We start from the raw sequence: 23,174 nt of genomic DNA on the forward strand, positions 1-23,174 counted from the left end.
TCCCAGAGACAAGTCCCCATAGCTTCTTCCTCCTTTCTTTCCTAGCCTTATTAAAACAAAACAAAATAATCCCATTTTACACTAATGTAAATAGAACTTTGATTTGTTTCAAAATTTGCATAGCCAACGTCATGTACTGAAGATAGTTCTATTATGTTTCCAATGCAGTTTTCACTTCTGGGGAAAGCTGGGGTTGCATATGGCCCCACCCTGGCTTTTTCTCCCCTCCGCCACCCTGTTACACTTCTGATGACAATGAACAGTGAGCACACAGAATTTCAGGAGTTTACAATTTAGTTTTTATTTGGACCCAGGTTGCTTGGTGCTGCCTGCCACAGGACCCCGGGACAGACACTGGCCATCCTCTGACTTGCAGACCGGCCAGTTGTCAGTTGGAGAAGCGCAGCAGCTCTTCATCCCCTGTGGACACAGAGAGACTCAGGGAGGGGTCCGTGGGCAGGGACACCCAGGGAAGGGAAGGCAGCTGTCACTTGGGGCCAGAAACCTCTGCTTGCTGAATGATTTATCTCCAAAGGGTATTCCACAAAATGATCAGATTTTTTTTCCTCTTCTGGTTTACAGCAGGTGCCATTTTCCAGTGGGAAAATCAAGGCACAGATATCTTCAGTGGTTGCTGTTCCCTGGAATGCTATTACTGTTACCATTGTATTGTTGTCGTTATTATTAGTAGCAGTTGCTGTTAGCTGAGTACTAACTCCGCGTCAGGTACTGGGAAGGCTGGGAGGCAGGTGCTTTGTCCCATTTTACAAGAGAATACTGACACTCAGATTGGCACTTGCTCAACGTTGCAGGCGCAAAATTAGAACCCAGCTCTTCCCCACTCCTCAGTCAGCCATGCATACCCTCTGCCGGTGCCTGGCTAGTAACTTCCCAAGGCCCAATTCTAGCTGGGGTAAGGCCCCAGGCTCAGCCCCATTTCAGAGAGTAGATGGGCTACTTACCAGGTACAGAGTCCAGAACTCAGCTCTCCAGACCCCTACTCCTCCCAGGGCCCTCCCACCTCGACTCCAACAGCCCCTCGGCCCAGCCTGCCACCCTGCAGGGCTGCCTACCATCACCAGGGACACCGCAGTACTCTCTGCACTCCTTCTCTGAGTAGAACTTGTTCCCGTTGCCCTGGCAGCCCCCATAGGTGAAGAGGACGCACTTCCCCTTGACAGCATCAAATGCCCAGAGCTGGATGAAGGCTCGGCAGGGGCCCCGGACTATGGGGAGATTGCAGGCCGCTGTGGAGTGGAGAGAGGCATGGAACTTGAGAAACCCTTGTGACTGCTGATCAGACATACATGAGACTGCTGAGCCAGAGGGCCCTGCTCATCTAGAACACCTCATCCCTCTTTGACAGATGGGGAAACTGGGGTCCACAGAAAGAAAATGATTTGCCCGAGGTCCTCCACATCCAAAGGTGGAATTCCTAAGATTTCAGGAAACCGCCTGGAGTTCTACCACTGGAAGGTCCTCTGTTAGCTACCTTTTCAATTCGCAGGTGGTTTACTTGAGGGACAGGGTCTTGAGGGTGCAGAGCGCACAGGGGTGGCGGCCCGCACTCACCCACAGTTCGGCAGGTCTGCAGACACTCCTTTTCTGTGATGAAGTTGTTACCGTTGCCCATGCAGCCGCCATACTGGAAAGTCTCACAGGCCATGGATGTGCCATTATAGAAATACCTGCTGGTCATTCCCATGCAGGGACCGGCCGAGTAGCCCAGCTGGCAGGAATCTAGGGAGGGGCAGACCAGCAGCACTGACCAAGTGTTGACTGTGTACCCATTATCAGGCTGGGCACTTGATATGCACCATCTCATTTAATTTTCACTAAAAGGATTATCAATTCTTTTTAGATAAGCAAACTGACTCTCAGAGAGGTGAAGTAACTTGCCTGGGGTCACAAAGAGCTAAGATTCAAAACCCTGTCTCCAAAACCAGTGCCTATTCCACTCCATGTCATGGGGAGTTACCAGTGAACCACAGGCCCACTGTCCCCCTGTATTGGTCTTGTCTGCCCCAAAACTCTGTAATAGTAGTTGATGACATATGCACCAGCACCCACACTGGCCAGCCTGACCTTTTCACCAAGTCCCACCCACCCTGCCTGTGCTCCCATTGTTCCTTGCTCCCTGGAATGCCACCCTCCATAAAACTTTACCTAGATGCCTGGACACAGTGTGAATTCCCCTCTACCCATGAAGTCCTCCTGATCCCCTCACCCCTCCAACCTCTCAGCTCCCCCCGCCCTTTAGCTGACCCTTCCTTTTGGGCCCATCACCTTCTCCCTTGGATGCCTTCCCCACTAGACCAGAAGTTCCAAAACGACACGAGTGGTGTATGTGACCCTAGTGCCCAGCACAGGGCCTGGGGCAGAGCAGGGTTCAGTGTTTGCTGATCGAGTTGGAGAGGAAGTTGTTATGTCATGGACACTGTCAACTACACAAAGCATTCACATGTCCCTCCCCAACTTCCTCCTACAAGAGCCCTGATGTTCAGCCCCACGGGCTATTATCCCATAATATGGATGAGGAAACCAAGGCTAGGAGGCCACACAGTCATACAGACAGGGCAAGAACCAGCTTCTAATCATGGAGTTGACAGTTCTCAAGCCCAGGTCGATGCCTCATGCTCCTCTCTCTGCCCCCACAACCCCTGGCAGAGTGCAGAGTACTTGATTTGCCTTTTCTCAGTCCAGCCCTTGAGTCTCTAACAGATAAAGAGACTTTGCACTGATAAGAGCAGCCAGGGTGAGCCAACTGTGGGACCTTCCTTTCTGGAGTATGGCAGAGGGGGTGAAAAGGCAGGTGTTCTTTACCTTCTTTCTTGGTGACTTCAGTTACCAGTTGCCCACCCCCTGATCCTTCCTCTTCTTGGGGTAGCACAGCCCTCCGGACTCTCTGCGGGGGGAGAGAAAGAGAAGAAGCAGTTGCAGACTCCTTGCCACTATTGCTTTCCTGTACCCCTGGAATACAGAAATGAACAACTTGCTTTGGGAATCAGGGTGTAGGTAGGAACACAGCTCTTAGGCTGGTTAAAGGACTGTTTTCCCAAAAGTATCAACCTGAATTCCTGAACGGGCATCAGAGGACAGATTTCTGGTCTGAAATGAAATTTAAAACCATGAGGTATGACAATAGCCCCATATCCAACTTCCAGTTGAAGTGCCTAAAGGAATATAGTCATGAAAAAAGGGTACTTCCCAGAGTTGGAAACCAGGGGAGAGCAGCACCCTCACACTAAAGATGTGAAGGCATTGTTGCACAACAGAGCACAGGTGCAACTGGTTTACAGGAAGGGCTGACCAGATCATCATTAGCTGCTTGCAGAAAAAAAAAAAAAAATCCAGAGAGAAAGAAGGGACCCTGAAACTGATCGTAACTCCTTGTTGTGGTGGTGGGGACTGCAGAGCAGGGCAGGCTGCCAAAGCTGTCAAGAGGGCCTCTGGGTGTAGAGTCCCTGAGGCAGGATCCCAGGGCAATTATAGAAGAGATGAGCAGCCCTGCTCACAGGTGAGACCTGGAACTTGAGAAGGTAGCTGTAGTAATCTCAAAATTTCCCATCTCCTTTTCAGGGGCAACAAAACACTGTGAAAACTGTCAGGGACTTTCACTGTCTTCCAGACCAGTCTTAAGCTGGTGGCATATAGGCTTTCCTTGATGAGGATAGAGAAATGGAGAAAAATCGTGGGACAAGTTAAATACTGCAGCTGCCAGAATTGGGTTGGGTTGAAGAAATACCCTTACTAAATGGGAGATATTCTGGATCTTCTGGAATTCAGGTTGATGGCAGTAAGAAACAGAAGAACACTTAAACCTTCCCTGAAATTCAAGATGACATGCATCCAAAAAACAAGAAAAAAAGATGACATACATCCATATAACAGGAGCCAACAGTGATGGAAATGAATATGTGAAAGTAGACAATTGTTGAACATTAAAATGATGTCGAATTTAACCACACTGTAGAGATGATAAAGTGCAGTTTCCATGCTACAGGAAATAAATCCACATAATATGATTTCCAGAAGAGAAAATCAATATAGAAATAATAGAAGAAAACTTTTTGAGTTAAAGAAAGATTCGAGTTGCCCAATTATAGGGAAAAAGGGAATCAGGCAAAATTACTGAAGAACTCCTTCTTGGACATTCCTAGGGACAAAGAATAAAGAGCCTGGTGGCCCTCAGAGTAAATGACAGCATTTAACGACAGAAGCCCCAGAGCAATATCTGAGGGTTTTAAGAGGCAAAAGGTTGTAACCCAGGGATCCTTCACTCATCCAAGCCACTGGCTGTATGATATAACCACAGAAAGACATTCTCAGCCTTGCAAGGATTCAGACATTTGCCACCCATGTATCTTTCCTGGAAAAATTACTTGTAGAAATAGTCCCACCAATTAAGAAAGAAATCTAAATGCCAGAAATTAAAGATGGAATGTCAAAGGAATAATGATAAGGTATAAAGCCAATAAAATATAGAGTTTTACAGTAAATAATTGCTAGCATGGTTATGTCATTTACTGGAAATATTTAGAAACAATTCTTTTTTAAAAAAAATAAAGGTGGGAAATGTAAACAATTTCAGATCATAACCACAAAAACAGGTATGGGGAAAAATCTGAAAGGATGAACATGGTGAGAAACAGGGGAAATAGAAGTGTGCTGTATTTCACTCTTTTGCAAGGGGAGTCGTTAGCTTTGGTTTTATTCTTGACATTGATAAAGAAATACAGATTCAGTTGACATCTGGATTAAAAGAGCAGATTGAAACTCTCCTCTAGAGTTCTCCCCCCAATACCTAACATTTAGCAAAAAAAAAAAAAATGAGTTTAAAAGCATAGCCCCAGCCCCCAAATTGTCATCAGTGTCATTCAAACAAGGAAAGGATCCCAACTTAAAGCCAAAAACTTTAAAACTCGCAACCAAGGGAAAAAACACAAGACATTTTGGAACTGAATAGAATGGCTCAGCTGTGCCCTCCAACCTCCAGGCCTGGTATGTCATCAGATTTATTCTTCTTCCTAATACTTCTAAATCCAGAAGGAGAAAACTGAGGGGCACCCCATCCCTTTCCTTTCCTGATAGAGTAGTGGTGAACATGCCTTTTGGAGAGAAAGGAGTAAAAAGCAAAAATGGAGTTCACGCAACGGGCGGAATGGTAATAAAAGTTCCAGGGCTATGCAATTGAGTGCTCCAGGACACGTTGCCGTGGGATGGACTATATCACCCCAGCCCACACAGAGATAATAAACCCCATCCAGAACCTTCAGCAGTCCTTCCAAATAGAAGCAGAGGAAGGATGTTATGGATTGAACTGTGACCCCCAAAATTCACATACTGGGTTCCTAACCCCCCAGAACCTCAGAATGTGACCTTATTTGGAAATCAGATTGTTCAGATGCAATTAATTAAGATGAGGTTATTAGGGTGGACCCTAATCCAATATGAGTGGTGTCCTTCTAAACGGGCGATTCACACACATAGAGAACTCCCTGTGAAGATAAAGGCAGGAATTGGGATGATGCTTTTAACAAGCCAAGGAACACCAGAGACTGCCAGCAAACCACCAGAGGCCACGGCACAGATTCTTTCTTGAAGCCCGCAGAAGGAACCAACCCTTCCAGCAACTTGATGTTGGACTTCTGGCCTCCGGAACTGTGAGACAGCAAATCTGTGTTGTTTAAATCCCCAGTTTGTGGTTGTCTGTTACGGCAGCCCCAGGAAACACACAGACGGTATTCAGACCCGCACGTGCACCTCGGGGCAGCTCATTACCCCATCCCCACCATTCCCTTGGACGTTACAAAAGTTGATGAACATAAAACACCCAGATCTTACACTAAAGTAGGATGGGGCTGGGGGAGGTGGGATTGGGCTCAAATTTGGTGGGAAGAGAGCCAAGGAGTAAATGACACCTCCCATTGTACCAGAACAAACAGGAAGTCTGGATAAAGCTGACTAAGAAGAAGCAAGATGAAGAGAAATGGTACAGAAACTACCCAAACCCACCTCAGAAGTGAATAAAAAAATAACCTGAATAAGAGAAAGAGCCCGGCTGTGGTGGACACCTTCATAACCTACCTGGATTTCCCTCAGCAATGGATGTACTTTCTCAGTCGCTGGCAGTGCTACTGTCAGACAGCCCCCAGGGGTCAGCCCCTTTTGGGGACTGTGGCAGCTAAAGGAGCCATCTCACCCAAAGTCATGCCCACCTCCCAGACTGATCAACACACGGGTATTAGGGCTCAGCCCCTTTGCAGCATCTTGGGATGTCTCTGAAATGTCAGAGGTCCCTGTAGTGTTGGCTGAGGCATTGTAACTGCATCGCAGCTGGACTGCTTCCTCTGCCCTATCCTGCCTTCATGCCTTCTCCCCTACAGGTGTTGGTCCTGGGGAACCCAACCTGTGACACCAGAAGAAAACAGAACTCAAGAAATAGAAGGAAATTCCTCAATGCCTTCAAGCTATGGAATTACTTAATTAGAACATGCATTTATGTGCATGTGTGTGTGTGTGTGTATGTGTGTGTGTATGTGTGTGTGTGTGTAGAGATGGGGTCTTGCTATGTTGCCCAGGCTGGTCTTGAACTCCTGGCCTCAAGCAGTCTTCCTGCCTCGGCCCCCCAGAGTGCTGGGATTATACACATGAGCAAAAACAACAGAATAAGATGAAAAGAGAAAATCCAATCCTACAGAAACAAATTGAGAACCAAAACAACATAATTCGGAACCAGCAAATAAATTAGAAATAGAAATAGCAAGGAACAGAGTGAAATGACAGTCTGCACAAAGGAATGACTGCTAAAAATGCAATGAATGTCATAGGAGAGAGACTAGTGATAATCCCAGTGAATGCAGATAGAAACGACAAAGAGATGAAAGCGACTGGGGAGAAACCAATAGATGTGGAAGGCAAAGATGCTCCCAGATGAGAGAACAAGTGTTCCTGAAGTAGCAAAACCCAACAAAAGGAAGGAAGATAAACCCAATGATATCAAGAGAGATTTCCCTCAAACACAGAAGAAATGTAATCTGTATATGAAAAGAGAACATTGAATTCCAGGATGTGTTATTATTATTATTATTATCATTATTATTATTATTATTATTTTGAGACAGAGTCTTGCCCTGTCACCCAGGCTGGAGTGCAATGGCGCGATCACGGCTCACTGCAACCTCTGCCTCCCAGGTTCAAGCGATTCTACCGCCTCAGCCTTCCAAGTAGCTGGGACTACAGGCCTCAGCCACCACACCCGGCTAATTTTTGCATTTTTAGTAGAGATGGGATTTCACCATGTTGGCCAGGATGGTCTCGATCTCCTGACCTCTTGATCTGCCCGCCTCACCTCCCAAAGTGCTGGGATTACAGGCGTGAGCCACCATGCCTGGCTCAGGATGTATATTTTAAATAGAGACAAGGTCTCACTGTTGCCCAGGCTGGAGTGCAATGGTACGATCACAGCTCACCGCAACCTCTGCCTCCTGGGTTCAAGCGATTCTACTGCCTCAGGCTTCCAAGTAGCTGGGACTACAGGTCTGCGCCACCACACCCAGCTAATTTTTGCATTTTTAGTAGAGATGGGGTTTCACCATGTTGGCCAGGATGGTGTCGATCTCCTGACCTCTTGATCTGCCCGCCTCACCTCTCAAAGTGCTGGGATTACAGGCGTGAGCCACCATGCCTGGCTCAAAATGTATATTTTAAATAGAGACAAGGTCTCACTGTTGCCCAGGCTAGAGTGCAGTGGCACAATCATAGCTCACTATAACCTAGAACTCCTGGGCTCAAGCAATACTTCCTCCTCAGCCTCCCGAGTTGCTGGGACTACAAGTGCCACCCACTGAGCTGGCTAATTTAAAAAACAAACAAACAAACACACTTTTTGTAGAGATGGAATCTCGCTATGTTGCCCAGACTGGTCTCAAACTCCTGGCCTCAAGTGATCCTCCTGCCTCAGCTTCCCAAAGTGCTGAGATTACAGGAATGAGCCACTGCACCCAACCCCCAATAAATTTTTAAATAGAATTTTCAACATCAAGACAGGTTTTGTTAAGATGTTGATTTTAATGATAAAGTTTTCCCAGGCATCTGAACAGAAGAAATAAATTGCCTACAAAGAGAAGAAATATCACACGGGTCTCGGGCTTTTTCATAGCAATAATCAGCACTTGAGAACAATGGAGTAACATGTACAAAGTTCTAAGGGAAGGCACACACAACCCGAGACTGTCACACCCAAGCAAAATGGCATCAAATATGAAGGAAACTGACTGACCTTCTCAAACATGGGAGAATTCATGGACTGAAACACCCATGAACCCTCCTCAAAAACACCACCTGGCAAAGGAATGGCACTAATTAAGAGAATAAGAGAAATAAATAACTCAGGAATGGAGAAGCTGTGGTTATATTCACTACAGGTAAGAACAGAAACCACTAAAATATAGAACTACTCCTAAAAGATGGGATTATGGAGACAGAGAACATGGGAATGGTATCGATCTAAACAATGTAAAAGACAAAAAGAAGAGTTGCAACAGAGTTTCACTCTCAAAGAGAGTGCTCCTGTCTGTCTTCCCAGTCACGGTCGACTCACGGAGACAATAAATATACTCTTGAAAAATATACAGTGATGGCAGCCTCTTAAATGTCTTTTCACAACCTTGACTTTAGAAGAATCTTTAGGACATAAATCCTCTTGTGAATAAATATTCATTTGAAGATCAAGCAGTCCACTTCAGTTTCTTTAAAAAAAAAAAAAAAAAAAAAAAATTCAAAAGGCCAGGCACAGTGGCTCACGCCTGTAATACCAGCACTTCGGGAGGCCAAAGCGGGTGGATCTCCTGAGGTCAGGAGTTCAAGACCAGCCTGGCCAACATGGCAAAAGTCTGTCTCTACTGAAAAAAAAAATACAAAAATTAGCCAAGCGTGGTAGTGGGCACCTGTAATCCTAGCTACTCAGGAGGCTGAGGTAAGAGAATCATTTGAACCTGGGAGGCAGAGGTTGAAGTGAGCCAAGATCATGCGACTGCACTCCAGCCTGGGTGACAGAGTGGGACTCCGTCTCAATTAAAAAAAAAAAATTCATGTAAAACCACAATTAATGCTTTTAAAAATTAGAAATAGCACTTGTAATATAATCCCACTTAATAACAGTATATCTAAATTTGATCATCCATTTGTCCTTTTTTCTATAAGTCCTTTTATCCATATGTGTGGCAAGATTCCAGAAACTGTGTGACTGCTGATAGTTTTGAGGTGGTGAGATTTAAAAAAAAACAACCAAAAAAACCATTTACTTACCTTTATATTTTTCTGCATTCCTCTAATTCTTCATAATGACCATTTATTAGTTTTGTAAGATCAATGGTCATTTTCTTTTAAAATATAGGAGCAAATATCTAATGTGTTAACTGTTAATTCTACATAGGAACAAGGGCATTTTGTCTTTTGTGGGGGGTTTATAGTTTTGCAATTTTCAAGAATATTTTTCTAAATAAATATCATATATATTTATATATATACACACATATATATACACACACAGATATCTACCCATGTACATACATACATCAGTAGAATAGGATATATAATTTTCCAAATATATATATATATAAATATATATATTTATATATATACACACATATATATACACACACAGATATCTACCCATGTACATACATACATCAGTAGAATAGGATATATAATTTTCCAAATAATCAGAGAAAAGAGAATGAAGAAAGCATAATCGATATGGCAAAATGCGGGAAAATAAAAGGGAAGCATAAGAGAGCCCCCAAAATCAGAAGGCAACATAGGAAAAGAGAAGGTTTGAGAAGCTGCTTGTTCTCAGGTTTGCTGATTTTTGGGGAAATCAATTGATTTATTTTCATGCTGAATATCATTATTTCATTATTGAGTATTATTATTTCATTATTGAGTGTTTTACTTCTTTTAGACACTTTTAGGCACTTTGCTAAGAACTTTTCTATATGTCATTAAATTCTACCACAAGCCTGGAAGGTAAGTGTAATTATCCTGTTTTGAAGATGAGAAAAGTGAGGTCCAGATGGATTGGCAACTAGTCCAGGTGGCAAAATCAAGATGGAGCCCCAGTGAGTCTGACTTCAACACTCATGCCCATCGCTGCCTTCTCTCACCCACTCCCCATGACTCTGCCTCCCCCCCACCCCCGCAGCAGGATCAAGTGTGCAGCGTGCTTGGGGCAGACTGGGGTGGGATGGGTTGGGATGGGGTCGGGGATGAGGCACTCACCGGGATTAAGATGGGCTCTGGTTCCTGTTCCCCAGGGACACATTCACCTAGGTCACAGAGCAGGAGAGAGGAGTGAATAAGAGGACCAGGCTCAGGGGCCATCCTAGACCCAGATTTGTTTCTTTGGTGAGCATCGTGCTGGGAACTTGTCATGCCTTAGTCCACTTCATGAATGGTCCCGCCTGTGTGGCTTGCTCAGGGCCATTCACTGGAAAAGCAACAGACTGGTGGCTGCACCATCATTACCATCTGTCCACTCCACCCCACCCCACTAGCATCATTTTATCAGCATCACGGAAAGAATAGCAATAGCTAACACTGACTGAGCATTTATGAGCACAGTGCTATTTTACTTAATGGTTTTATTGCATTGCCTTTTACAGCAACTTCTAAGGAAGGTGTTATAATGCCCAATTTACAGATGAGGGAAATGAGGCTCTGAGAGGTTGAACAGCCAGAGGCCACACAGCTAAGTTTGAATCCAGGTGCTCTTGATGGCAGCAGTGGGCCATCCGGAGTGGCCGCTGCCATCACACTGGCTGCAGTGCGGAGGCACGAGCATTGGTGGTAGGAGTGACTGTGGAAGTGGCAGTGGTGGAGCTGGGACCCCTGTGCCTCCCATCCCTGAGGCAGGCAACTGTGCCACCCCCATCCTCATGCAGCCAGGTAGACCCCACTCCCAGGCCCAGAGCCTCTGTTGCTCCAGACTCTGGCCCCACCTTGCCATTCTCGCCCACCATCACTGCGGAGAAGTTGTGGGGAGGAGGCTGACAGTCCCCGGAGCCCACCTCTGGGAGCCTCCTGGAGCCTGCCACCCTGGGGGCCGTCACAATGGGGCTGGGCTGAGTCACCTGCCAGCAGGGGAGCAATACAGTTGGGCAGAGAGGGCCCCTGAGGCAGAGCTGGGCCCAGGGCAGTGCTGCACTTGCACACAGAGCGTGGGGCTGGGCCTGGGGCATGGGGCTGGGCCTGGGCCTGGAGCTGGGGCTATGCTTCGGGGCCCTGGGGTGGGAAATGGGAGTGGCGCCCACTTCAGGGACCCAGCCAGTGGTGTGGCCACGAGGCCCACCCCACTGAGGGCACCAGGTTCCTGTGCCTTGGGAGGAGGCTCTGTGTGAAGCCACCAGGGGCCATGTCCCCAGGGTCCACCCCACATTGGGGTGACCATCAAGCCTGACACTCTGGACGGCTGGGCCTGGGGTCTGCAATCCACTCCTGGAAGCACCCCTTGGTCAGGGTTGCAAGCCAGGCAAGGGGAGCCTCAGGCCACCCCTGAGTGCTGGGGCCATGGAGGGAGCTTGCCACGATGTCATCCCAGCCCCAGACATCAGCCTGGGCCCAGCAAGGGCCCACAGCCCCTGCCCCAGGCTGCAAAGGGGTGTGGCTGGGGCTGCATACCCCATTGAGCTGGTGGGAGCTGGGCACAAGTGGGAGCCCTGCCCCTTCTGAGTTGGTGGGGCAGGAGCTCCCCAGGTGCAGCAGCAGCCGCCCTGCTGCAGCTATGGACCCAAGCATTTCTGCACTCTCAGGGGCCCAGGAAGTTCCCCTGCCCACCACAGACTCTAGGATGCCTGCTCCCACTGCCTGGCTTCTCTCTGCTGTTGGTGCCTGCTTTATTTTGGAGCAAGATCAGGGCTGAGCCAGGGTGCTGTTGCAGCCTGGACAGGTGTGCACATGCTCAGGGCAGTGCTGACAAGCCAGCTCCCAGCTGCCTCAGCCCCCTCCAGACTTTGGGTGCCAACAAGCATGGGAGGGAGGCTGAGTGGGGGCTGATGGCAGCCTGGCACTGGCCTGCAGGCGCCTCTTGGCATGAACAGCCTGGGTGCCATGAATAGCAGCAAGAGGCTGACAGGCTCCTGAGTGGAAGGAGGCTGATCCCCAGTGAAGCCCCACCTTCAAGCTGGGGAGGGCCTGAAGGCTGGGGCCTGGGCCACCAGTCCTGTGAACCAGATGGGGAACTTATGGTGCTTTTCCCTGGGCCTACCCATGGCCGCCCATGGGCCAGTCAGTACAAACTTGCATACGGAGCGCCCATAAAAACCCCAGACTCAGCCAGATTCGAACAGAGGACAGAGAGACAAGGGGAGACTATGGGATGACCTGCCTGCAGAGAGGAGACACACACTCTAGGGCCTCCTCTCTGCTGAGAGCTGCAGCCTCAGCAGATGATCTGCCTGCAGAAAGGAGCTTCTCATTCCAGGGTCTCCTCTCTGCTAGGAACTGAACACTCATCAGAACACCCTGGCTGCAGAAAGGAGCTGCCCACTGCAGGTCCCCTCCAAGCTGTTCTATTGCTTAGTAAAGCTCCCCTTCATCTCGCTCACCCTACATTTTTCTGTGTACCTCATTCTTTCTGGTCACAGGACAAGAACTTGGGACCCACAAAATGGCAAGGCTAACTGTAACACAAACAGGGCTGAAACATGCCCTTTGCTCACCACATTGCAGGTGAAGAGAAGGAGATAAAAGCTGCAGCCCTTTGGGGAGCTCAGACCTGGGAGCTCCACCAGCCAGGACTGTAACTCCCTCTTTGGGGCCCTGCAGTTCCTGGCATCTCCAAGCTTCCAGGCACCACTCCATTCCCTGGTGCCAGCTGGGAAATCTGCTTGTGGTGCACCTGGTCCAGCCATAGCCTTACAGAGTGCTGGCACCATGCCAGCACCTGGAGCTGCCCACCCCATGGCAGCAGCCAGCATGTTTTGACTGCAGTGGCTGGACCACAGACTCACTCACACATCCCCTGCCACTTCACGCCTGAGTTGCAGTCTCCCTTGGAGGTGTGGGATCCAGGCCAGTAGCATGAGCCAAACACAGTCTACCAGGCCAAGTGGGTGGAACAAGTCCAGCAGGCCCAAGCAAAACTCAGGCAAAGGTACCACTGGCCACAGAGGTTTCCAGCCAGAAAAGCAATGCCCCAAAGATCCCGTAACACTCTGATTCCTGAGCCCACGCTCTTAATCCCAAAATTCTTTTGCCTCCTAAGAGGTATCTGTGGATTCTGGCTACAACCTCCCTGAGACACATGGCAGTAGGATGAACACTGAATGGGTTCTAGTCTAAGCTCTGCTAGGAATAAGCTGTGAGACTTGGAGCAAATCCATTGGCTTCCTGATTCACTATGGAGGGGAGGCTGTGGCACCTCTTTATCTCAGAGGGTTATAGTAAGGACGCAGGGGCTGGGATGGTCTCTGGCGCCCACAAGGGATGAAGAGGGGACAGGAATTTGAGGTGCAGGGGTGCTATGTACCTCGGTCAGCCATGGTGAAGATGGAGTCCTCAGGGATGCCCACACCCTGGGCAACCACTCTGAAGTCCTGCAGGAGGGTTTCCCTCAGCTGCGGCGCCCGCCCTGCAAGGAGGAAGCAGAGGAGACCCCTAGAACCACTAGATGCTTGGAGTGGAAGGGCCTGAAATGATTTTGCCCAGTGATTTTCACTTAGGGAAAATTTGAAAACTATTGATGCAGTTTAATCTATTTGATACACTGAAGGAAAGACAGGCTCCCAAGAGGAAGAGGGGTCCCTCCTAGGTTCCCACCCAGGTCTCCTGAGTCCCCACAAAGGACTCTTCCCTTTTTTTTTTTTTTGAGACGGAGTCTCGCTCTGTCGCCTAGGCTGGAGTGCAGTGGCGTGATCTCAGCTGACTGCAAGCTCTGCCTCCCGGGTTCCCGCCATTCTCCTGCCTCAGCCTCCCGAGTAGCTGGGACTACAGGAACCTGCCACCACGCCCAGCTAATGTTTTGTATTTTCAGTAGAGACGGGGTTTCACCATGTTAGCCAGGATGGTCTCGATCCCTATTTTTTTTTTTTTAGTTGAGACAGGGTCTTGCTCTGTTGCCCAGGCTGAAATGCAGTGGCACAATCATAGCTCATTGCAGCCTCATATTCCTGGGCTCAAGTGACCCTCCTGCCTAAGCTTCCTGAGTAGCTGGGACTGCAGGCACATGCACTATGCCCAGCTAATTCTTTGACTTTTTGTAGAGATGCAGTCTCAGTATATTGCCCAAGGTGGTCTCAAACTCCTGGCCTCAAGCAATCCTCTTGCCTTGGCCTCTCAAAGTGTTGGGATTACAGGTGTGAGCCACAGCACCCAGCCCCCACTGGTTCTTTTAAGGGCCTGGAGGCTCTGTAATTCTCTGGGCCTGGAATTTTAGAGATCAAAAAAAGAGAATTTCACCTGCTCCAGGGAGACTCAGTGATTGTACCTTTCTCCAAATTGGAGTTTTGTCAGAAAGAAAAAGCAAAACTCCCTGTGCTTACCCACTCCACTGTCCATAAATCAATGTCCTCCCACCCTTAACTCCAATGGACACATCTAGTAATGAGCCTTTACCGTAGAGCTTGGCAGTAATGGTGGGTCCATGACGGCGGCTGAATTTCTTGGTCAGGAAAATGGCATACTCATCATAGTTGGTGTGGACCACATAGGACTCCATGGTTATGTTCCATTCTGCATGGGAGGTGCAGGCAGACCAAAGGGATCAGTGGTCAGTAGACTCTTCTAGCTGGAGGTCCGTCACCTGTTTACTTACACATCATCTCCTCATCCATTCATCTATCCAGCCATGCCTTCCATATCTGTATTTATCAATTCATCCATATTCAATCTCTCCCTATCCACCCATCTATCTCCTCCATGTACTCACATTAATTCATCCACCATCACTCAATCCATCTATCCTCTCCATACATCAATTCTCCCTTCCTTCCTTCTTTCCTTCCTTCCTTCCTTCTTTCCCCTATCACTCCATCAATTTACCTATTAGGTAACTGACTCTTTGACTCATTTATCCTTACATATATTCAGTCACCAATCATTTGTTCATTCATCCATCTATCTAGCCAAACATTCATTTATTCAGCTGTAACACAATTGTTTGGCACATAGAGCATATTCAATAAACATTTTCTGAACTAACAAATAAATTAATGTCCAAATCCTTCTCTCACTTAGCATCATGCACTCTGTACATGGTAGATGCTTAGTAAATTTTTATCAGCTGATAGCAGGTGCCTAAGAAGACATGAAGACTGGTGAAATCAGCACCATCACCCTACTCTGGGTGTGGGCACCGGTGGGGCAGGGAAGGAGAGAGGGAAGGGGAGGGGAGAGGAGGAGAAGGAGGAGGAAGAGGAGGAGTTGTTTGGGGGAAGGCTAGATGACATCTCAGCTAAATGGGAGGAAAGGTTACAGAGGCAGAGGGAGCTGAGGACATCAAGGTATTTTCAAGCAAAGGAGAGAATGCGTGTGTCTCTTTCCACTCCACTTACTGGATTTGTGATAGAGAAACTTCCCATCAGTATCTGTTTTCTCATAAGCTCCAGACGTCTCCTCACAGACACCTTTCCTAGAAATGAACAGATCAAAGGGAAGGTCACTCCTGGTAGAGATCAGGGTCCTGACACTCAACCCTCCTGCAGGGCTGTTTCCAAATGCCTTGGTTTTGGGGTTTTTTTGTTTGTGTGTTTTTGTTTGCTTTTTAATTCGGAAATGAACATTTCCAAATGTCTTGTTTAATCCTCACACTAGCCCTGAGAGACCCCCATTTTCCATATGATGGAGGGACACAGAAGAAGAGACAAATCCATGCCATCCTCCTGGCAAAGCCAGCACTAAAGCCGCCTTCCTTAATCAAATTTACACATTATACTGAGGCAGGAGGAGCTGGAGTGAAGAATTCCTGCAGTCATCCATGTATTGTTCTGTGTCTCTCTTGCTCCAGTTTTCTCATTTATAAAATGGGGATCATGATAGTTTCTACCTCACATGGTTAGTGTGAGGGTCAACTGACACATATGTAAAGAACTTGGAGGAAGCACTATGTATGAATTAGCTATTATTGTTACAATGAGCACTATTTATCCAATGGATATTTATTGGGCAGCACCTATGTGGCAAGCCCTGTGCTACATGGCAGGGATACATGAGAGAGCAAGACAGACCCCATCCCTTGGGGTTCCTGGAGCTTGCAATTGCATGGGTCAGGCAGGCAGGAGAGAGGCAGATGCAATCAGTGTGAGAAGTATCACATGGGGGTAAGTGTGAGGTCCTCTTCGGGCACAAAGAAGGGCATGTAACCTGAACCTGGGTGTCTGGGAGGGCTTCCTGGAGGAGGTGACATGAAACCTGAGTTCTGAAGAATCCACAGGAACTAACTAGCCCAGGGAAGTGAGGAGAGGTGCTCCCAGTAAAAGGAACATCAGGTGCAAGGACCTGGAGGCGTGAGAGTTCCAGAACCGAAAGAAGGTCCATGTGAGTAGGACTCAGAGTACATGGCAGAGTGTGTGGCAGGGAGTTCTGGGTGCTGGGAGGGTCCTAGAAAGCCACATCAAGGGTTTGAATCTTACTCCCGGGGCACTGGGGAGTCATGGAGGGGTCTTGAGCAGATGTGAGTTTTCAAAAGGTCTTTCTGGCTACTGGGTGAAGAGTGGATGGGGTGGAAGGGTGGAGATCAGAGGTGGGGAAAGAGTAGAGAGGTCGTGGCAGACAGCCAGGAAAGAAAGGGAGGTGGCTTGGACCAGGGTGGTGGCAGTGGAGAGGGGAGAAGTGAACAGGTTGGGGGGATTTAGGAGGAGAATGGGCAGGACTTGATGATGGGTGACACGGGAGAGAGGAGCCCAGTTCCCAGGCTGGGTCCCTGGGGGGCTATAGTGCCCACACTGGGCTAAGGAATGCCCAAGGGGGAGGAGCAGTTTGCAGAACAGGCACAGTGCTGGGACACTGCCCTTGAGGAATAGGACGCCTGAAAGGGGCCGTCCTGGTGAAGGAGAGTAGAGGGATCTGGGGTTCAGCAGGAAGGTCCTGGCTGGAAGCAGAGATCTGCAACTTCCCAGGATGCCCAGGGCTGGGAAGGTTGTAGGTCTCTGGGTCTCTCTCAGCTTTCTGGCCCCACCCCAATGCTCACCGCCAACGAGTGCTGGTCATGCTGATCTCCGCCTCTGTAGCGCCCTCTCCCAGCACCAGGGTGCTCACTGTCATCCTGTCCATGATCTTCTTCAGCCAGGGGCAGGTGGAACCGATGGCCAGGTTGTACCACTTCCCATAGATCTAGGAGGCAGGTGAGCTCTGGGGGTCCGCATCAGTCTCAGACCTCAAAGCACACCTGGCTGACATCTCCTCCCCACCCTCCACCACCTCCTCCTCCTCCTCCTCCTCCTCCTCCTCCTTCTCCTTCTTGAAATGACTTATCCTTTTAAGGGATAATGTCTTATGACGAATCAGAGGCCACACACCTTCAAGGGAGGACAGATCCCTAAGAGTGGCGTTTCAGGCATCACAGCAAGCCCAGGAAGCAGGTGTGCGGCTGGGGTCCCAACCTGCCCTGCAGAAGGGCTAACTCTTTCAAGATGTGGGATCTGTCCATAGCTCCATCAACCACTGCTCCCCAAGAGCTGGAGTCCTGTCTTTTACTCTTCCAATGATGGGGTGTTCCCCACCTCGCAAGGCAGCCCACAGCCCCATGTTAGGAAGTATTTCAAAAGTATAATGAACATGATAGGGTCATTCAGGATAGGCCTGCTTCCTCTTCCTCCTGAAAGTGCACGGGACAGCTGAAGGAGCCCTCGGGCTCCTGCGGAACAGGCCATTGTGCCCCACACCCTTTGCGTCCCAAACTGCCACAGGGACCTGCTCCTCATTGCCCCTCTGCCACGACTTTTCCTTGTCCCTAAAAGTAAACAAAACCCACATGACACCACAGCTAGAAGGTTCTGAGACCCTTCATACAGACATGGAGACAGCCCCAGGTTGGCAAGGGTCTGCTCAAAGCCACCCCGGGATTTAGGGCAGAGTGGGGGCTGGAAGGCAGCTCTGGCACTCCACACTTGCAGGAGTGTCCTGCCCCAGTCCAGGTCTCTCCTTGTGCCCAAGCCTCTGAATGTCCCCCAACCCCAATCTCTGTCCTGCTTCACCTCTTGCCCACATGCCCAACCCGAAAGCTGCTGGCCACATGCCCACGCTGTGCCACCCCAGGTGTCTGTCCACAGTCAGGCCAGGATGTGGGCAGGGGACGCAGGAAGAGCCAAGGGAAAGATGCCACAGAGAGGGGAGTCATTCGAGAAGAAAGGGCTGGGAGGTCTGGGCAAAGCTAGGTGTCTGCACGGTGGCTGCAGGGCAGTGGCAGGCAGGACAACGCCTTCTCTGGAGCAGGTTCCCATTAACACAAGGGTTCCCTTTGGAGCCCACGAGGACAGTGCAGAAGGTGAGGACGTTTGACTCATAGAATGTCAGCCAAGAGGCCCACGGAATGGCAGGGGATAGAGTTGTACCTTCAAAGGATCCCATAATGCCAGATGATCTGAGTGGAAGCCTGAGACCCCGAGACAGGCAGCACTTGCTCAGCAGGGCCCATCTGCCTGGACTCCCCATCACCACATCCGCCCCACCACAGAGAGCGGCAGCCTTACCCGAGAGATATTGAAGTTTTCCTGCACTTGGATGTTGTCGGGCGGCGTCGGCACAGGGCCAGCGCTCACTGCCAGGCAGGCGCTCAGCAGCAAGAGCAGGGCCCCGAGGCTCCTCATGGCTATGGGCTCCTCTGCCTTGGTGTATCCCACAGGCTCGGTCTAGCAACAGAAGGGCCACCGCCTCCCTACAACAGGGTAGCTGTGAACTGAGGCTAGGGAAGGGGCGTGTGGCTTGTAGTTGACCTCAGTGTTTGCCCTGCTCAGCTGGGGCCAATTACAGCCCCAAGGCCAGCTCCCATCGATCCCTGTAGCCTGGCTGGGGTCAGCAGTGCCAAGAGGCCGGGGTGGCTGCTTCAGAAGAGGCATTGGCCAAGCACAATAGGGCCCTGGAGCACCAGGGTTGGGCTCCGCCCCCCCAAAAGTCCCCCGCAGGGGGCATGCGAGGATGGGGAGCGACCTGGCCTTTCTGCTGAGTCATGCCGTCTGGACCTCACAGCCCTGTGAGCCAGCAGGTCAAGCCTGATTGGGCCCATTTCTCACAGGAAAAAAACTGAGGCCCAAAGAGAGGAAGTGACTTGCCAGAGACCTCAGGGAAGTCTATGGGCAGAGCCAAGACCAGAACCCAGGTATCCTGTCTCCAGAGTTCCTTCTCCAGCCCCCAGGCTTGCCCTAGCCTTTGCAAATAATAGAGACATTAACAATGATGACTGTTAGGAGCTTCCGTTCACTGAGCCCCTGCTATGTGCTGGCTGTGTACCAGGCACTTTACACGTGCCACAGGTGTCCAGTGAATCCCCACAACAAGCTTATGAAGTAGGCGCTATTTGTCCCCTTTACAGGCAGAGGAGTTGAGTCTCCAAGAAGTGAAGTGACTTGCCCGGAATCCCTCAGCCGGGAGTGGAGTAGCTGGGAAGGGCGTGGTTGAGACCATGGACGTGGGAGCCAGGCAGCCTACAGTGGCACTCACTGCTGTGTGACCTTGGGCAAGTCACTTTACCTCTCAGTGCCTTGGTTTCCTCATCTGTAAATGGGGATAATAATAGTTCCTAGCTCCTAGCATTGTTGAGTGAGCACCTGCAATGCGCTAGGACAGTACCCAGCAGAGAGTAAGAGCTGAGTGTTTGTGGTGGGTTGAACAGTGCCCCCTCCAGAATCCATGTGCATCCCGAACCGCAGAATGAACCTGATTTGCAGATGTGATTAGTTAGATGAGGTTGAACTGGATGACAGGGGTTTTAAATCCAATGACCGGTATCTTTATAAGAGAATGGCGAGGGAGACTCAGACACAGGGACACAGAGAGAAGCAAGGGGAAGATGTGGCATGAAGCCGAAGACAGAGATGGGAGGGATGCAGCGACAAGTCAAAGATCACCAAGGATTGATGGCAGCCACCAAAAGCTAGCAAAAGGCAAGGAAGGATTTTCCCTAGAACCTTCAAAGGGAACATGGCTCTGCTGAAAACTTGGTCTCAGGTGTCTGACCTCCAGTGCTGAGAGAAGACACATTTCCTAGCAGCCCTAGGAAACGAACACAGTAGTTATTAAACTTAAGGTTTTATTTATTTATTTATTTATTTATTTATTATTTTGAGACAGAGTTTCACTCTTGTCACCCAGGCTGGAGCGCAGTGGTGCGATCTCGGCTCACTGCAACCTCCACATTCTGGGCTGAAGAGATTCTTGTGCCTCAGCCTCCTGAGTAGCTGAGATTACAGGTGCCCACCACCATGCCTGGCTAATTTTTGTATTTTTAGTAGAGACAGCGTTTCACCATATTGGCCAGGCTGGTCTCTAACTCCTGACCTCAGGTGATCCTCTCATCTCAGCCTCCCAAAGTGCTGGGATTACAGGCATGAGCCACTGCGCCCAACCTAAATTTAAGTTTTAAATGAGAATTTTTTAAAACCCAGGTCAGTTGTCCGTGAGCTCACATTCTTGCCAGCAATACCACAGGCCTCTCTATGAATTTCCCTTCTCCAGTGGTCAAATCTACTGTCCTTACTTCCTCCCTGCTCTTGGCATGGAACATTCCATACTCTCAGCCACCTCTCTGCTAGAGCTGGGAATGACCCCTTCGGGCAGGCAGTCCCAAGAATAAGACCCCTGCTTATGTGAGAATCAAAGGATTCCCCCATGTAGTCAGTGCAGCAACAAATGGTGTATCATGTCCCTTCTGTAAGATTCAGTCAGTACATCCCTCTTTCACTGGTATCCAGAACAAGTGTGCTTCTATTCATAAATGTGTTTCCTTTGCTCCGTCACCCTAACCTTGGCCAGTGATTGGATTCCCTTCTTGCTTTGGCTGCTAGGAAGCTCAAAGCCATGATGTAAGTTTAAGCACAGTTACTGTCTTGGTTTAGCTTTCTGGGACAGTTATCTTCGTGTTCCTTGTGTTCACAAAGTTTCTCAGTCTTTGATGTTTTAGTTAATGATGGTAGTGAGGAGGTGGTAACCCCCAACTTCTCCTTGTTCTGCATGATTGGAGGTGGCTTTCCCTCGCTAAGGACCACTTTCCTTATCTGTGAACGGAAGAAAACAGTTCTTGTTCTGTCTGTCAAGAGGCCAAGAGAGACAATGTGTGAGGAAGTGTTCTGTAAACTGTCCACTGCCTTACCTGTGTGGTAGCTCAGGGGTGTCTGCCATTGACAGAGGCAGGCCTGGCATAAGAATAAATAAATAACAATGAACCATTAATAGGAATAAAGTCATCCTACTAAGCCTGCTTACAGTGCACCAAGATGGCTCGCTGACCTTCATGTTGGGCCTGCATGACTACAGTTATCAACCCCATGGTCCAGATGGGAAGCCTGAGACATGCAGGGGTGGAGAAGTCCCAGTCCTAGCCTCTCTTGGACAGGGCTGTTCATTCAGTTGCACAGCCTCTCCTGGGGGTGGGGAGAGGCCCAGAGGATAAGTCCAGGATGTTGATCTCTTCTCCTGCCTCCAGGAATGTTTGTGCTCCTGAGATTATTAACCAGAGCAAACAGAGAGAGTAAATGCTGCCAAGAGCCACTTGGACTTTTGACTGCTTTTTAAAAATTAACCTTGGGACACAAGTTGCAAGACCAACAGTTGTCAGAGAGCTGCTGCCCCCTCTTCCCCTTCTGGCTGCTGGGGTGGGAGGATGGAGGCTCTGGGGTCCCTGCCCTTCTAGGGGGCCCAGGGGTCTAAGAATCCATGGGAATTGCTAGGTTCTGAAACCATTTGGTTGTGGGGGAGGGTCCTGCGCCTCACAGGAGGCCTCAGAGCCTCAGGGGTGCCCAGTGCAATATGGAATAGAGGCCTCGATTTTCAGATGCACATACTGGGGCTCAGGGAGGGGATGGGACTTGGTCAAGGTCACCCAGTGTGTGGCCGAGTTGGGGACAGATAGGCGTGACTGTAGCACCCAGGCTCTCCCCTCATCATTTATTCTTGTGTCTACTTATTCTTTTGCCAAATACACACTCCATGCTTGGTGCTGAGGACAGGATGGGCATATGACAGGCCTCCCAGAGCTCCCTCGAGGCCTGGGGTTGGGGAACAGACGAGGTGAGAAGGTGATAAGACAGGATGGTTGCTGCAGTGATCGGGGAAGCAGAGGCCAGGACAGGGGAGTCAGACTCCAAGAGTAGGAGTGAACCGGACAACAGTGCAGGGGGGTGGGTGCATGGGGGAGGGGAGTGGGTTCCAGGCACAGGGAACAGCAATTGCAAAGGCTTAGAGGAAGAAAATAGAAAATTATTTTTATTTTTATCCAAAAAATACAAATAAATCCACAGGTCTGGAGCTTGGGGACAGAAGGGAGTGGTGAGAGTGAGGCTGGGGAGGTGGCTGAGGTCCAGTAGGTGGGATCGTGTTGCCGGGCCAAGGGGTGTTGCTTGGGAGTGCACAGGGGGCACTGGTGGGTTTTCAGAAGTCAAGGCCAACCAGATTAGTAATCGGGAGAGATCAATCAGAAGGTAACGTAAGCTGGAGACCCAGGAAAGCAACTCCTTAGGAGATTTTCCAGGAAGAAGGAAGGGGCCGGGCCAGGGCACTAGGACCCAGTGACTGGACCCGCAGGGACATCAGGGACATTGACTGGGACTCAGACCAGAGGGTGTGGTCAAGGTTTGAGTCCTCCTCTGCCAATGGTGGAATGATAAGGTGACTTTCTCTGTGACAGGAGGCCTTGCCTCCAATGTCTGACCTTGCTCAATTTCCACGGCCTCATGCCACAGCATGTCCACTCAGGGTCCCCATGGCATAGCTGGAGGTGCACAGCACCCATAACTCCATGACTGGTGATGTGGAGGGGTGTTCTCACTGCCCTGTGATTTCTAGGCATCGTTACGTCCCTACACCTCCGTCCCAAAGAGCAAGTCCACCCAGAGACTTGAGTCCTAGTCCTTGTGGCTTGCTGGGGGACAATGGGGCAGTCATTTCCCTCCATGGCTTCAGAGCTGACATAATAACTGAATGAGGGTCACTTGTGAAAATGCACCCCAAGTGTGTAGATTCGTAGG

At 49.5% G+C, this 23,174-nt stretch overlaps 1 protein-coding gene across 1 annotated transcript; it reads right to left on the reverse strand.

Moving 5' to 3' along the window:
* Window positions 1-276: 276 nt before the first annotated feature.
* On the reverse strand, window positions 277-18,865 carry AMBP (alpha-1-microglobulin/bikunin precursor). The gene is given in 10 exon segments (NM_001133597.2): window positions 277-420; window positions 1,074-1,247; window positions 1,573-1,740; window positions 2,824-2,905; window positions 10,282-10,328; window positions 13,529-13,630; window positions 14,614-14,730; window positions 15,552-15,628; window positions 17,186-17,328; window positions 18,687-18,865. Coding segments are annotated over 10 exon segments (1,059 nt in total). The 5' UTR covers window positions 18,804-18,865; the 3' UTR covers window positions 277-388.
* Between the last annotated feature and the right edge of the window lie 4,309 nt (window positions 18,866-23,174).

This window comes from Pongo abelii, chromosome 13, assembly GCF_028885655.2.
Source record: "Pongo abelii isolate AG06213 chromosome 13, NHGRI_mPonAbe1-v2.0_pri, whole genome shotgun sequence".
Classification (NCBI taxonomy): Eukaryota; Metazoa; Chordata; class Mammalia; order Primates; family Hominidae; genus Pongo; species Pongo abelii.